The sequence below is a fragment of the Anomaloglossus baeobatrachus genome, chromosome 11, assembly GCF_048569485.1.
Source record: "Anomaloglossus baeobatrachus isolate aAnoBae1 chromosome 11, aAnoBae1.hap1, whole genome shotgun sequence".
NCBI classification, from domain to species: Eukaryota; Metazoa; Chordata; class Amphibia; order Anura; family Aromobatidae; genus Anomaloglossus; species Anomaloglossus baeobatrachus.
In genome coordinates, this window is record NC_134363.1 from 36,929,900 (window position 1) to 36,945,970 (window position 16,071).

General features: G+C 41.1%; 1 protein-coding gene and 1 long non-coding RNA gene across 2 annotated transcripts in view; both read left to right on the forward strand.

Moving 5' to 3' along the window:
- LOC142256767 (cell adhesion molecule CEACAM1-like) overlaps positions 1-2,199 on the forward strand; it is a 51,263-nt gene extending 49,064 nt beyond the window's left edge. The window contains exon 13 of the mRNA XM_075328658.1: positions 924-2,199. Coding sequence (XP_075184773.1) covers positions 924-1,040 — 117 coding nt within the window. The 3' untranslated portion in view covers positions 1,041-2,199. The remainder of the gene's footprint in view (positions 1-923) is intronic.
- A 2,480-nt stretch (positions 2,200-4,679) lies between these two features.
- On the forward strand, positions 4,680-7,392 carry LOC142256770 (uncharacterized). The gene is made up of 2 exons (XR_012727565.1): positions 4,680-5,739; positions 6,029-7,392. It is a non-coding gene; the product is annotated as an uncharacterized LOC142256770 (long non-coding RNA).
- Positions 7,393-16,071: the final 8,679 nt, after the last annotated feature.

Genomic DNA, 16,071 nt, shown 5'->3' on the forward strand with positions numbered 1-16,071 from the left:
AATCCCAGAGATTGGGTGTCCATTGAACTCTCAGAGATTGGGTGTAGTCCCAGAGATTGTGTGTCCTCTGAAATCCCAAAGATTTAATGTCCACTGCAATCCTAGAAATCGAGTTTAATGAGCAGAAGCTATAGGTTCCCCCTTTTTTAGTAGGAGGCTTATTAAACAAGGTGGTCCTCTTTGGATAGTACTTTTCTGTTACAAGATTCCTTCAAAGTGATCTATTGAAATCTCAAAGATCAAGTGTAATCTCAGAGATTGAGTATCTACTTAAATCCTACAGATTGGGTGTCTACCAGAATCCCAGAGATGGAGAGTTATCTTAAATCCCAGAGTTTGGTGTAATGAGAAGAAGCTATAGGATCCTGTTTTTTTCAGTTGGAAGCTTATTATTCAAGGTGGTCCTCTTTGGCTACTTCTTTTCTGTTAGAAGATTCCTTCAAGATTGTCTCCTAAAATCCCAGAGATCAGGTGTCTTCTGAAATCTCTCAGACGGGTTGTCCACTAAAATCCCTGAGATCAGATGTCTTCTGAAATCCCAGAGATCAGGTGTCCACTGACATCCTTGAGATCAGGTGTCCACTGACATCCTTGAGATCAGGTGTCCACTGACATCCTTGAGATCAGGTGTCCACTGACATCCTTGAGATCAGGTGTCCACTGACATCCTTGAGATCAGATGTCTTCTGAAATCTCTGAGATCAGGTGTCCACTAAAATCCCTGTGATCAGGTGTCCACTAAAATCCCTGAGATCAGATGTCCACTGTAATCCCTGAGATCAGATGTCCACTGAAAACCCAGAAATCAGGATTCTTATTGAATGGTCCTCCAGATCCAGAAACTCTCTCTAAACATAGAATCTTCTTCTAATACCTCAGTTTTCTCTCCTACTTTTCTTACATGCTTTTCTTCTTTGTTTCAGAATGAAGTAAACTATGCAGCTCTCCAATTCGCCAACAATCCCTCTACCAAAGCAGCAACGCCAGCACAAAAGGAAGAAACAATATACAGTGATGTGAAGAATTCAACCAAAAGATAATTAACAATGAAGACCAAAGAATTGATATGGACACATTTGCAGTATGGCAAAGACTCGATGCAAGTCTCTAAGTTGACTTGTCGTTGATGCACATAGGAACAAAACCACCGACTCGGTTTGATCCAGTATGTATTTCACCATTTGATCATTTCAATGTCAAGATGAGTGTCCAACTCCAGACACTCCAAAATTATCTCAATATCTTTTTAAACAGTCTAGATACCATGATTAGTTCTTATAAGGTTACCAAATCTTGGTGGTCTTCCACCCAAAGTTCTGTAATGGTTGGGAAACCACAATTTCCAGCACGTTGGGAGTTGGATAGCCACAAGTCAAGAGTAATCTCAAGCTATAAACAGAAATTCAGAGGAGATAAGCTGCTGGCAGCACCTTAATCCCAAGGTTAATAGTTCAGGACTCGATAATATTGCTTGTCCATAACTTGGGTGACATTGTAGTCCTCAAATGTCAAGAGCTAGTCTCTAATTTTTAGCTAGATTCAAAAAGAGAACATGAAAGGGTTGTAAAGAATTAAATAAAAAATGTATAAAATATTTTGCCAAAATCCTTATTTTAACCCTATTGTTTTTGGAAGAATGTTCTCCAGTCTTCATGTATGTGGCTCGAAATCTGTAAACGAATCTTACATCATTGTAGATTGTCTTATTGTTTTGCATGGCATATAAACCTTCCTTATCTTGCCATTTGACCACCCAAAAATATTTTTATTATGCCATTTGACCATGGCGAACTCATAGTTCCCTACCTTCAGCCATCACTTTGTTCTTTGAGTTTGGGAGTGAATTAATCTTGTAAAAGCTATTCTCCATATGGTCCAACTCCATCGGAAGGCCAGTTGTCCCTTTATCTTCTACTCCAGGACGAGCTTATTGTTTCTTATTGCTTCAATGTTGTTGTTTGTTTAAGGAGAAAACTCTTATTCCATGTTTACAGTTTTTCTTTTATTCCTTTTTCAAGAGAACCCGTCACTTCTCATAAATATGTAACTTTTTAACCTGGTGTAAAACGCCCATGTTCTCCTGAATCCGGCATTGTTTTTCTTTCGTTCCTGCTCCTCTCCATTCCGGAGATATGTGCCCCAGATTCTTTGCATATAAAGTCCATGGGTTTTGGCTGCGATTCGAACCCACAACCTCTCGTATCCCAAGCGACAAGCCTACCACTAGACCAACGATGGTAAGTTACCATCATTGGTCTAGTGGTAGGCTTGTCGCTTGGGATACGAGAGGTTGTGGGCTTGAATCGCAGGCAAAACCCATGGTCTTTGCATATAAAGTTAGTCCTTTTTAGCCAAGTGGGTGTGGTACTCAACCTTTCTTCTTAATGACCACACCTAGTTGGAGAAAAAAGACTACATGTACGTAAAGGACCATATCTCAAGAATGGAAAGGCGCAGGAATAAAAGAGAAACAACGCCAGATTTGGGAGGTTGGCGCTGTTTAAATCGGGTAGAAAGAATAACATATTTATGGTCCTCTTTAACTCTGATTTATACAGAGATCTATAGATTTCCTCCTATTTTCGTTAGAATAATCCAACAGATAGTTGTCTCTGCCCCAAGAGCTCTTCTAGATGGGCTAAATCTTGTCATTTCATGACCCACATCCAATGCTCTCCCACAATTAGCACATGATCAGTAGACAACCTCCATCCTGACCTCTCTATATTGGTCGGTATGATCTTGACGGCATATAGAAATCCTCTAGAATCACCCCGACAGCTTCCACGTAGGATTATACACTCCATAACCAACCTGTGGACCTCCTGCCTTCCACCATCCTATATGGCAGATTGTTTCTCCACCATATCACCAATCTCCTACTTCTTTTTATTACAATTTATACCAAGTCCATCTTACACAGGCTTGATTTTTGTTCTATCTGGATAGATACCTATACAATTCTTCTTTATTTGATGTCTTCACCTCTAACTCCAGTTTTCTAGGTTCTGTTCCTCCGGTGGGAGAGTTCTCCTTGAATCATTGGCTCCTTAAATCCATTTACCATTGGCTCTTATCTTTCTAGTTTGTTATATATTAATTTGTATTGCTTTTATACTTTAATGGAAGTAAAGAATTGTACTTTTTGATCTCTGATCACAATTTTTTTAGGTAAAAATTAGAATGGTGGCTAAATTGAGACATATGCCCTAGTAGTATTCGGCTGTGGTGGCCATCATGATGATCCTTCCGCATCCTAGATCTGGGAAAAACAACTTAATTCCCTACTGTTCTTCTCCCCAACTTTTGGAAATGCTTGCACCCAAGCAGAATAATTAAGAGGGGGGCTTTGGTACAGGGGCCAGAATGTGGAGAGGGATGTGAGCCGCAAAAGCCACATTGCTTTGCCCATGGCGTTTAGATACCAACTGAATGCAATATTCACCTGACTGTGAATGATCTGTAATACCAGGCACTGTATATTGATGTGGATAGCAACGGTTTCTCCAGAATATAGGGATTGATGATGGCCATTGAGCTAAGATTCACTCCTAGGATATCGACCAAGTGTGGTCTTCTTCGATCTCATCAAGCTGTGCCGATAGGTTTCCTGTTAAACCCAAATTTTAGACCCATGGTTCTAATTGTCAAACCACTTTACATAGATTGGAGAGTTGATGCCCGTTGTGCTATATAAGTGGGCATGAGAATGGGGGTCATGACTTAAAGGAAATCTGTCAGCAGAATTTCACACCCTAAACTTTTTATTTGCACATGTAGCTCTTTCAAACACAAGTCCAGCAATACCTTTACATGGTCAATCTGGTCCTTTGTTACTTAGAAATCAGTCTTTGAATTGATATGCAAATTAGGCTGAAGAGCTATGGTAGACCTGAAGCCTCTGTCACTCCAGCTCTATTTTCAGCTCAGAACTGGCTCCACCTTACGTTTCCTTTGCCTGAAGACAAACAGCATAGAGGCTTACTACCGAGCAGGAGGAGATGACGTTTGACAAGGAATAGAGCTGGAGTGATGAAGGCTTCAGATCTACCATAGAACTTCAGTTTCTTTGCATATCAATTGAAATGCTGATTTCTCAGTAATGGAGGAAAGTACGTGCCATGTAAAGGTATTTCTGGACTTGTCTTTGAAAGAGCTACATAAATTAGGGTGCGAAATCCTGCCAACATATTCCCTTTAAAGTGCACCTTCACACTTAAAGAGGACCAACCACCAGGATTTTCCTGTATAAACTAATGTCAGTGCTATACTGGCGCTATCATGCTGATTCTATACATACCATTAATTGTGAGACCGGATGTATAGTTTCTGAAATATAGGCAAGTAAAGTTTAGGAAATGTACTGTTATTTGATTGATAGCAGCTACAGATTAGCTAATAGGTGGGTTGGGTTTTGCTAGTTATTCTCGCCCCTGTCTGCTACCTGTCCTTCCTCCCTCCCTCTTTCCCCCTTGTAATAACAGAGACAGGGGGAGGAAGGCCAGGCAGCAGACAGGGGCAGGAAAAACTAGCAAAACTTCACCCACCTATTAGATATTCTGTTGCACCTGTCAATCAAGTGTCAGTGAATTTCACAAACTTTACCTGCCTGTATTTCAGAAACTATACATCCGATCTCACAACTAAAGGTATGTATAGAATCAGCATGATATCGCCAGAATAGCACTGGCTTTAGTTTATATAGGAAAATCCTGGTGGTTGATCCTCTTTAAAATTGCTAAACAACTGAAAAACGGGCTAATAATGAGAAAACCCAATTAGTACCTTTTGTTTATTGCTAATATTGTAGAATCGGATCATGTATAAAACATTATAAATCAGCTCTATAGTTTGTCACAAACCCTAGTGTCCTTTATAATGTGCCAAGCTTATACTTCTAACATGCCAAAGTGCCATATGCTTACCCAATTCCCCCACTTTGGAAATGCTACCAATTCTAATCTCCAATTATAGGATTTCATTATAAAGATTCAGATAAGGAAGGAACAGAGAAAATAATATTTTTTTAATAAATATAAAACTATAAAAATACAGAAAATTACTAGTCAAAATGTTTTAGGCACCATATCAGGATTTTTGCCCAACAAGGTGCCTAATGGTTCTAACCAGCTATATATTTTATATCTATAAAAATATAGAAAATCAAAACTTTTTAGGCACCATATTGGGAATTTTGCCCAACAGGGTGCCTAAAGGTTTTAACCAGATATATATTTTGTATCTATAAAAATACAGAAAATAACTAGTGAAAACTTCTGAGGCACCATATTGGGATTTTTGTCCAACATTGTGCCTAAAGGTTCTAATCAGCTATATATTTTGTAGCTATAAAAGTACAAAAAATAACTAGTCAAAAGTTTTGAGGCACCATATCAGGATTTTTGCCCGACAGGGTGCCTAATGGTTCTAACCAGATTTATATTTTGTATCTATAAAAATACAGAAAATAACTAGTCAAAACATTTTAGGCACCATATCAGGATTTTTGCCCAACAGGGTGCCTAATGGTTCTAACCAGATTTATATTTTGTATCTATTAAAATAAATAAAATAACTAGTCAAAACGTTTTAGGCACCATATTGGGATTTTTTTTGCCCAACATTTTGCCTAAAGGTTCTATCAAGCTATATCTTTTGTATCTATATAAATACAGAAAAGAACTAGTCAAAACTTTTTAGGCACCATATTGGGATTTTTGCCCAACAGGGTGCCTAAAGGTTCTAACCAGATACATATATATATATGTATATGTATATATATATATATATATATATATATATATATATATATATATGTATATATATATATATATATATATATATTATCTATAAAAATACAGAAAATAGCTAGTACGTTTTAGGCACCATATCAGTATTTTTGCCCAATAGGGTGCCTAAAGGTTCTAATCAGCTATATCTTTTGTATTTATATGAATACAGAAAATAACTAGTCAAAACGTTTTAGGCACCATATTGGGATTTTTTTTGCCCAACATTGTGCCTAAAGGTTCTAATCAGCTATATATTTTGTATCTATAAAAATATAGAAAATGAAAACTTTTTAAGAACCATATTGGGATTTTTTGCCCAACAGGGTGCCTAAAGTTTCTAATCAGCTATATATTTTGTATCTATAAAAATATAGAAAATGAAAACTTTTTAAGAACCATATTGGGATTTTTGCCCAACAGGGTGCCTAAAGTTTCTAATCAGCTATATATTTTGTATCTATAAAAATATAGAAAATGTAAACTTTTTAAGAACCATATTGGGATTTTTGCCCAACAGGGTGCCTAAAGTTTCTAATCAGCTATATATTTTGTATCTATAAAAATATAGAAAATGAAAACTTTTTAAGAACCATATTGGGATTTTTTGCCCAACAGGGTGCCTAAAGGTTCTAACCAGCTTTATATTTTGTAGGTATAAAAATACAGGAAAGAACTAGTCAAAACCTTTTAGGCACCATATCAGGATTTTTGCCCAACATTGTGCTTAAAGATTCTAACCAGCTATACAATACAGAAAAGAGCTAGTCCAAACATTTGAGGCACCATATCAGGATTTTTGCCCAACAGGGTGCCTAAAGGTTTTTATCCAGTTATATATTTTGTATCTAAAGCAGCTTTTATTTAGTGGAAAAGAAAACTTAATCGTCCATCATTGCAGCCATAAACCCTTAGCTAAAACCGTTTCTCAATAACCCATACGACAATCACCAAGTCTATATTTACCTATGGTCCCATTCACACTCCGACTCCCTTCCCGGCAGCAATTAATTTCATTGACAAGAAAATACTATCAGTCCACACTCCTCCAAACGACTCCTTGCAAATTGAATTGTCTTATTAATCAAAGATAAGAAGGGAGGTCAAGAATATTTCGAAACGATTGTCTTAATATCAGAGGCCAGGGATGTTATTTATTAAGCTAGACAATGGGTGCGATTAAGTATTGACTCAGGGAGGTTCCCATAAGATGCAAACCATTGCACTATAATATTGCTATGTAAGGGTATACAGATGGAGCAGAGCTACGTAGGGGGTCTCCTATCTGCAATCATACTTTCCGCTCTGCTACACCTGCGTAGTGTCCGCACATACCAGGCTTGCTTCAAAGGAGAATAAGCCTACGTTCCCATTCCTCCTCTGTATTTTACATTGTCACAGATTTTTCATGTGATATATTTATTTTCAGATGATGTATAACTTGTGAGGATTTGGATTCGGATTACCGGGGGGATGATGAAATGTAATTAATACAGATGGGTAATATATGTGCTGTACTATAATCCCTCAAATTCATATTTTTGATATTAAGAGATGTAAATAATTTTTAATTATTCAATAAAATGTTATTTTGTCCCTTTAAGTCTTATCATTTTTCTTTCTTTTGTGTTTTAGACTTTTTTTTTCTTATTATATTAAAAAACAAAAATGTTAAACAATCCCTTCAAATTTTAGTTTATCTTTAGTGGAGGTGAAAAAAAAATTAATACAAAAAGTTTGGTACAAATTATGGATATTTATGGTTTTACTTGGGCAGGTTATAGTCACTAAGTCTATGTTGGATGAAATTACCGATTGTGGTGGTCTGGCCAACCTTCCAGTCTTCATGGCTCCCAACAGGTCATGTTTTCATGAACAGGTGATTGGATCATTATCAAGGCATCACCTGTAAAATACTAAGGAAATTCTCAAAATATGACCTGTTGGGGGCCGTAAGAACTGGGGTTTGAGAACCAATGTTTTACTGTATGCGTCGGTGTTTTGATTTGTCCCGTCAGCAGAAGTTGGGGGATAGCAGAACGGGGCTTGTTGGAAGTCAAACTTTGGTTCTTAATGGAGAAAAGCCGCCACCATATGGTCAATGGAAGCAGACCGTGCAGCTGCCATGAGTTAGGGGCCCTGTTCTTCATGGCGAAAGTTACCCGCCAATCATCTGCCCATTTCTGCAAGCCTGATTGTGACTCTTGGGTCTCGGCATCATTTTTGGCCAGGAATGAGTGCAAATTTAGTTGCCGAATAAGCAAGGAAAAGCACTGTATATTGGCCCATCATGACTACTGATGTGTGTGGTCAACCTCTTATACATGTATGCCTATGCACCATGATCCTGCCTGACCCCGACTAGATGAGGGGCTAATCTGTACTTTTGCTAAGGGGCCACTTGACTTCTATGTACGCATCCGTCTGGTCTCCCAAAGCAGTGTCTGACAGCAGCTTGCTATCCTTTCTCCATGAGTACTGATGTTTGTGGTCAACCTCGTCTCCAAGAATGCTTATGCACCATGATCATGCCTGACCCCAACTGGAATGAGTACTGATGTTTGTGGTCAACCTCGTCTCCAAGAATGCTTACACACCATAATCCTGCCTGACCCCAACTGGAATGGGTACTGATGTTTGTGGTCAACCTCTTCTCCAAGTATGCTTACGCACCATGATCCTGCCTGACCCCAACTGGACGGGAGGTCAATTTGGACTTTTGCTAAGGGGCCACATTATTTCTATACACGAGTCTGGCCACCCCAAGCAGTGCCTGACAATAGCTTGCTATCCTTTCCCCATTACTACTGATGTTTGTGGTCAACTTCTTCTGCAAGTATGCCTACGCACCATGATCCTGCCTAACCCTGACTGGACGGGGGACATATTTGGACTTTTGCTAAAGGGCCACATGATTTCTATGTATGTGCTTGGCCCCCCCAAGCGGTGTCAGAAGGCAGCTTCCTATCTTTTCCGCATGACTACTGTTGTTTGTTGTCAACCTCTTCTGCAAGTAAGCCTACACACCATGATCCTGCCTGACCCCGACTGGACGAGGGACCAACTTGGACTTTTGCTAAGGGGCCACAAGATTTCAATGTACGTGTCTGGCCACCCCAACTGGTGTCTGACAACAGCTTGCTCTCTTTTCCTCATTCACAGTATTTGTGTGCTTGGTTGAACCAAGAATGAGAGGCGATAGGATGGATAGCTTTCATGAATCCGATGTATGAGGTGCCCATGCACTGATGAACTAACATGATGGCTGCAAGCTGGTCACCAGAGAACCTTAACAGATCCTACAGCAACATTATTATTTTTTAAACCGAGGTGGTATAAACAATACAAACCCTAGTTCCACGCTCTTCGATAAGGCCTGTCCCCAAGAGTCACCAACCAAGTTTCGAAAATTGTGAGGAACTTCAGAAGAAACCTCTATAAAATATTATTATTGGGTACATACGACCAACATACATACATACATTTGAGAAACATTTAGTCCATGAATGGTCAACAAGTCTAAAATAATTGGTTAGGTTTCCTCATCTCACGACAATTGGAATGGTGGTGGTCACACATGTAGGGATTTCTCTATTCCATTGCATTGAAGTATAGATTTGGTTTGGTTATATTCTGGTTATCATGAACATGTGATAACTTTTAAAGGATATGTCCATCTTTGAAGACTTTTACCGAAAAGGTAGTCACTGGCTACCGATTGTGTTCAGCCTGTAGCCTACTTCAGAGATGCAATCCCAATTCTTGTGGATGTTATCGGAAAGAGTAGACTCCCTCGTTGTCAGACACTCTTCGTACAGTCTAGGCGATCTCCTATGACTAACGGCCCATTTTAGAGGGCTTAATTTTGGACCATCAATGAGCATCAATTAACTGTCTAAATATCAATTGGCGCTCATTTATTGGCTTGCCATCAAATATTGATAGGAACGCAATGATTGTTCTTACGGTCACTCCCAATATGGAAATTGAGTTGCCTGGATGGTAAGCCGCCAATACCGATGATTCTTATGCCGGCAAATGGTTTGGTAAGGTGATAATGGACATATTTACATGGGTCAAAAATTGGGAGCCAGTTTTGTTAGCCAATTATTGGCTTATCTAGATGGAACTTCAGGAGCACAATTATTTTTTTTCCGATATCAGATTATCGCACAGCGTCTGGTATAAATATGACACATCCCAGAATGCAAATCACCAAAACCAACTGTGTATAAACACCAAGCCAAGAGGCAATTTATAGACATTGGTTTCACTCATGGAACATATCAGTCGACATCTTACCAAATGCAAATATTCTCTTTGGTCTGTATCCTCTATCTGGTATATGTAAAGCATGAGGAACACGAAAAGAAAAACAACAAAAGTCATTCAATAACCTTCACATGGGTATGAGGAAATCTAGATATGAATGTTTAGGTAATAGAAATCTGAGAAGTAAATAATAGTGGACTAATAAAACACACATTGACTGGTTATTGAGCAGAAGTTTGTGCTCCGGAGCTGCTCTTCATTCCATATATCTAGACATGATATAAAACCAGAAGAGGTATCTTCTCTCTTCTGTAGCTCCATGAATTACTCAGAATGGGTGAAGATTCCTTCAAGAGGTTGTCCACTACTTTTACATTGATGGTCTATCCTTAGCTAACTCCTCCAAAGACGAGGAGTTGATGCCACCTAAGTTTCATGTTGGCTGTCATGGGGATAGTCCAACTCCTTTAAAGAGGTTGTCCACTACTTTTACATTGATGGTCTATCCTTAGCTAACTCTTCCAAAAACAAGGAGTTGGTGCCACCTAGGCTTCTTGTTGGCTGTCATGTGGATAGTCCAACTCTTTGAAAGAGGTTGTCCACTACTTTTACATTGATAGTCTATCCTTAGATAACGTCTCCAAAGAGGAGGAGTTGGTGCCACCTAGGCTTTTTGTTGGCTGTCATGTGGATAGCCAACTCATTGAAAGATGCCTTCCCTGATGAAGCAATCATTGAAAGAGGTTGTCTGCTACTTTTACATTGATGGTCTATCCTTAGCTAACTCCTCCAAAGACGAGGAGTTGATGCCACCTAAGTTTCATGTTGGCTGTCATGGGGATAGTCCAACTCCTTTAAAGAGGTTGTCCACTACTTTTACATTGATGGTCTATCCTTAGCTAACTCCTCCAAAGACGAGGAGTTGATGCCACCTAAGTTTCATGTTGGCTGTCATGGGGATAGTCCAACTCCTTTAAAGAGGTTGTCCACTACTTTTACATTGATGGTCTATCCTTAGCTAACTCTTCCAAAGACAAGGAGTTGGTGCCACCTAGGCTTCTTGTTGGCTGTCATGTGGATAGTCCAACTCTTTGAAAGAGGTTGTCCACTACTTTTACATTGATAGTCTATCCTTAGATAACTTCTCCAAAGAGGAGGAGTTGGTGCCACCTAGGCTTTTTGTTGGCTGTCATGTGGATAGCCAACTCATTGAAAGATGCCTTCCCTGATGAAGCAATCATTGAAAGAGGTTGTCTGCTACTTTTACATTGATGGTCTATCCTTGGGATAGGTCATCAATTTCTGATTGGTCAAGGTCCGACACCCAGCATCTCCGTCAACCAGCCGTTCTCAGTCTTGACGGTGGCAGCAGGCAGCTGGAAATGCTCAGTTCCAGAGTTGCTCCTTTTTCTGATAGTTGCCAGGTACTGCACATCCTCCTCCTATTTGTGATGCAGTCACTACTTACAGGCAGAATGGATGAAAGACTAGTCAGGAAAGCTGTGGTCTGGTAACGGGAGGACATATATGAGCACAAGGAGAAAACATAGGCGTAGTCAGGTTAATATCCGAGGGTCAGAAATCCAGGAGAGCAAATAATAGGTTCAGGGAGAAAACAGAGACGTGGTCAGGTAATGGTCCGAGGTCAACTGGAACAGGGAATGAGCAGAAAAAAGTCAAATAACATTCCGGGGTCAGAACACACAGAGCAGAACACAACAGAGGCACAAGCCAACAGCATAACTGCAGAACCAGAAAATATAACTGGCAAAGTTCTGGGCGTGAATGATAAGTTAGAAGCCTGAGCAATTACCAGTTAGGAGGAAAACCTGAGTAATCAGCACCAACCCAGAAAGGCGCAGCAGAGCATCTCCAAAGGCAAGATTCTCTGCACAAAGGAATCATGTAAGTTTCAGGAATGTAATTCAGGAAAACGCAGCAGAACATCTTCTAGTCTGCAAGATGCTCGGCACAAAGGAACCGTGACACCATTGATCTGAATTAGAGGCGGATGTGCTGTACCCGTCCTCCGCCAGTATCAGTAGACGGAGCAGCTCCGGAACTGAGCATTTCCGGGGCCGAGAACGACTGATTGGTATGGCTGCCAGGCATCGGACCCTGGCCAATCAAACATTGATGGCCTATGCTTAGGATAGGATCCATGTAAAAGTAGTGGACAACCCCTTTAAATGAGTTGGAATGTTCACAACTCCTCGTCTTTGGGTGCTCACGGTAATCTAAAATTAACTAACAATAACATACAAAAAAAATATACAAATACACAATTATTCTATGTTTATTTCCAGTTTTTTATGCCATTTCTCTTTTTACATGGGACCAACACACAGAAATTCCAGAAAAACAGTATTTTTGGGCTTTTTTCTTGCAAGAACCAAATGGATTTGTGCTTACTGGAAGCCATAATAAAGGATTTCTACGCCTGGTTACCGTGATCCGAATTGTCACAGTTGCCTGTGTTTGTTTTTGCTTTACCTGATTGTTCTTTTATCCTTTTTAATATTTAGTAATGGGTCATAAACCATCTGCCGGGGACTTCCTGCTGGTTCTGTTATCCGAGCTCGGTGCCTGGCAATTGTCCTGGTTGGAACTAGTATTTCTTGTTTTGTAACTTAGCTAAAATAACAGAGCCGTTCTCACTTTACATTTATTTGTTTTCATTTTTCTTTTATATGCTCCTGCAATTTCTAGCAAGTTGTGGCCGGGATTCCAAAGAAAACCCACAATTTTTGACCATTATGTAAAATATTGTATTGAGTTATGGTGCCGCAACTTTGTTTTTCCTTAGGTCAGTAGTGCATGTAAATGCTTGACACTTTGTAATATATCATTACGAGAACATGCCTTTTTCATTTTTCAACAGCCCTTATTTTTACTTTCGATGCTAGTCTCCTGCAAAATCCATTGAGTGTGATGGTAAATAGAGGTCAGGGAGGAGGGGGATGCAGCTGCAATCTAGCTGATTCAGTCTGTGTGGGTTGAGACTGCATGTTGCAAAAGGAAATTTTTACTTGTAATGAATAGTGATGAGCAAGCACTACCATGTTCAGGGGCTCAGTACTCGTAACTAGTGATGAGCGGGCACTACCATGCTCGGGTGCTCAGTACTCGTAACTAGCGATGAGCGGGCACTACCATGTTCAGGGGCTCAGTACTCGTAACTAGTGATAAGCGGGCACTACCATGCTCGGGTGGTCAGTACACTTAACTGGTGATGAGCGGGCACTACCATGCTCGGGTGCTCGGTACTTGTAACTAGTGATGAGCGGGCACTACCATGCTCAGGTGCTCAGTACTCGTAACTAGTGATGAGCGGGCACTACCATGCTCAGGTGCTCTGTACTGGTAACTAGTGATGAGTGGGCACTACCATGCTCGGGTGCTCAGTACTCGTAACTAGTGATGAGTGGGCACTACCATGCTCGGGTGCTCAGTACTCGTAACTAGTGATGAGTGGGCACTACCATGCTCAGGTGCTCAGTACTCGTAACTAGTGATGAGTGGGCACTACCATGCTCGGGTGCTCAGTACTGGTAACTAGTGATGAGCGGGCACTACCATGCTCAGGTGCTCAGTACTGGTAACTAGTGATGAGCGAGCACTACCATGCTCGGGTGCTCAGTACTGGTAACTAGTGATGAGCGAGCACTACCATGCTCAGGTGCTCTGTACTCGTAACTAGTGATGAGCGAGCACTACCATGCTCGGGTGCTCAGTACTCGTAAATAGTGATGAGCGGGCACTACCATGCTCGGGTGCTCAGTACTCGTAACTAGTGATGAGCGGGCACTATCATGCTCGGGTGCTCTGTACTCGTAACTAGTGATGAGCGGGCACTATCATGCTCAGGTGCTCAGTACTCGTAACTAGTGATGAGCGGGCACTACCATGCTCGGGTGCTCAGTACTCGTAACTAGTGATGAGCGGGCACTACCATGCTCGGGTGCTCTGTACTCGTAACTAGTGATGAGCGAGCACTACCATGCTCGGGTGCTCAGTACTCGTAACTAGTGATGAGCGGGCACTACCATGCTCGGGTACTCAGTACTGGTAACTAGTGATGAGCGGGCACTACCATGCTCGGGTGCTCAGTACTCGTAACTAGTGATGAGTGGGCACTACCATGCTCGGGTGCTCTGTACTCGTAACTAGTGATGAGCGAGCACTACCATGCTCGGGTGCTCAGTACTGGTAACTAGTGATGAGCGGGCACTACCATGCTCGGGTGCTCAGTACTGGTAACTAGTGATGAGCGGGCACTACCATGCTCGGGTGCTCAGTACTGGTAACTAGTGATGAGCGGGCACTACCATGCTCGGGTGCTCAGTACTGGTAACTAGTGATGAGCGGGCACTACCATGCTCAGGTGCTCAGTACTCGTAACTAGTGATGAGCGGGCACTACCATGCTCAGGTACTCGGTACTCATTTCTAGTGTGAGCGGTGCTCGGTACTCGTAATCAGCAGTTGGACGCTTCGATGGGCTTGACTCATGTACCGAGTATAATAGAAGTCAATTGGGAACTCGAGAATTTTTTTCAGAAACTTTTCAGGAAAAATGCTCAAGTTCCCCAATGACTTCCATTAGATTCCATTTTACCCAAAAAAACAAAGACCTGCTCTACTGTCAGCCTCAGAGGGTGGTGGCCCATGAAAGACCCCATTTTCCCGATTATCATACCATAGCTTGGGCTCCTCAGAGGCTCTTCTGGCTTTCTAGTGAATCAGCCCAACCAAGTGAACAAGAATCTATGACTTATTATTAATGATCTAACTCAACATTTAGTTAGGGCCGGTGAATATTTTTCTGCCCACGTACGAGAACTCAAATATCTAATTCTGAGAAACACTCCACACATCAAATATCCTTAGGGACGTTATAGATGTGTATTTTCAAGGTGGAACTGAGTATCACAAAGTTATGGGACTTTGTAAACAGAAACAAATCTTTTCGAGAACAAGATAAGGTCACCAAGGAGAAACGTAGATGAGGTCACCCAGGAGAGAACTCGTAAGCTGTGGCCTGTGTATACATAATCAGGTAGGCTGACAACCTCATGCTCATGAAGAAAACCCTATAGTCTTTTTGGGTATGTGGATTTTTTAGAGGGGGCTCACATACTCGGGACCCTACTCTATGAGCCAGGTCAGAAAGAGGCTGTCTGTGACGGAACAAAATAAGTATATATTTACAATAATCCCTTGAAAGTTGGGACCAAACTAACTGTTCAACTGGTCAAGTTAGTTTTTGAGACTAGACGCCACTGACAGATGCCGTGTGTACTCTTACCGGATTGATTCAGAATCAACAACAACTCTTAAGGTTTGCAAGGAGTTGTCGACTCTTTCGATGATCAGATTATGACCCGTAGTCTACAGATGACAGCTGTTGTGCAGATAGAAGATCAAATTGGTCTTCCAGCTGTCAATCAATGCTCAGACGCAAAGTTGGTGGGTGGAGATGACTTTTGTAGCCACATGGTCATAGTAACTTCCTTTCTCTCTCCTCTCTTCTCTGCTTCCCTCTACCTCTATCTCTCACCTTCTCTCTCTCTTCTTTCCCTCTGTCACACTTTCTCTTTCTATTCACTCTCTCCCTCTCTTCCTCTTCTTTTTCATATGCCCCCTCTCTCTTTCTCCCTCTTTCTTTATCCTCTATCTTCTCTCCTCTTCACTCTCCCTTTTCCTCTCCCATTTCATCCCCCTCTTTCTCTCTCTTTTCTCTGTCTCTCCCTCTGCCTCTCTGTCTCCATCTTCCTCTTTCTCTTTTCTTTCTCCCACTCCCTCTACCTCTCTCTATACCCTTCTTTCTTCTCTCCCTCTCCTTCCCCGTTCCCCTCTTACTCTTCCTCTTTCCATTCTCTTCTCACCCTCTCTTCCTCTATCTCCCTCTTCTTCTCCCTTTTCCTCTCTCTCTCTTCTCTCTGTCTCTCTCGATCTTCCTGTTCCTCTCTCTCACTCTCCTCTCTCTCACTCTTCCTCTCTCTCTTTTT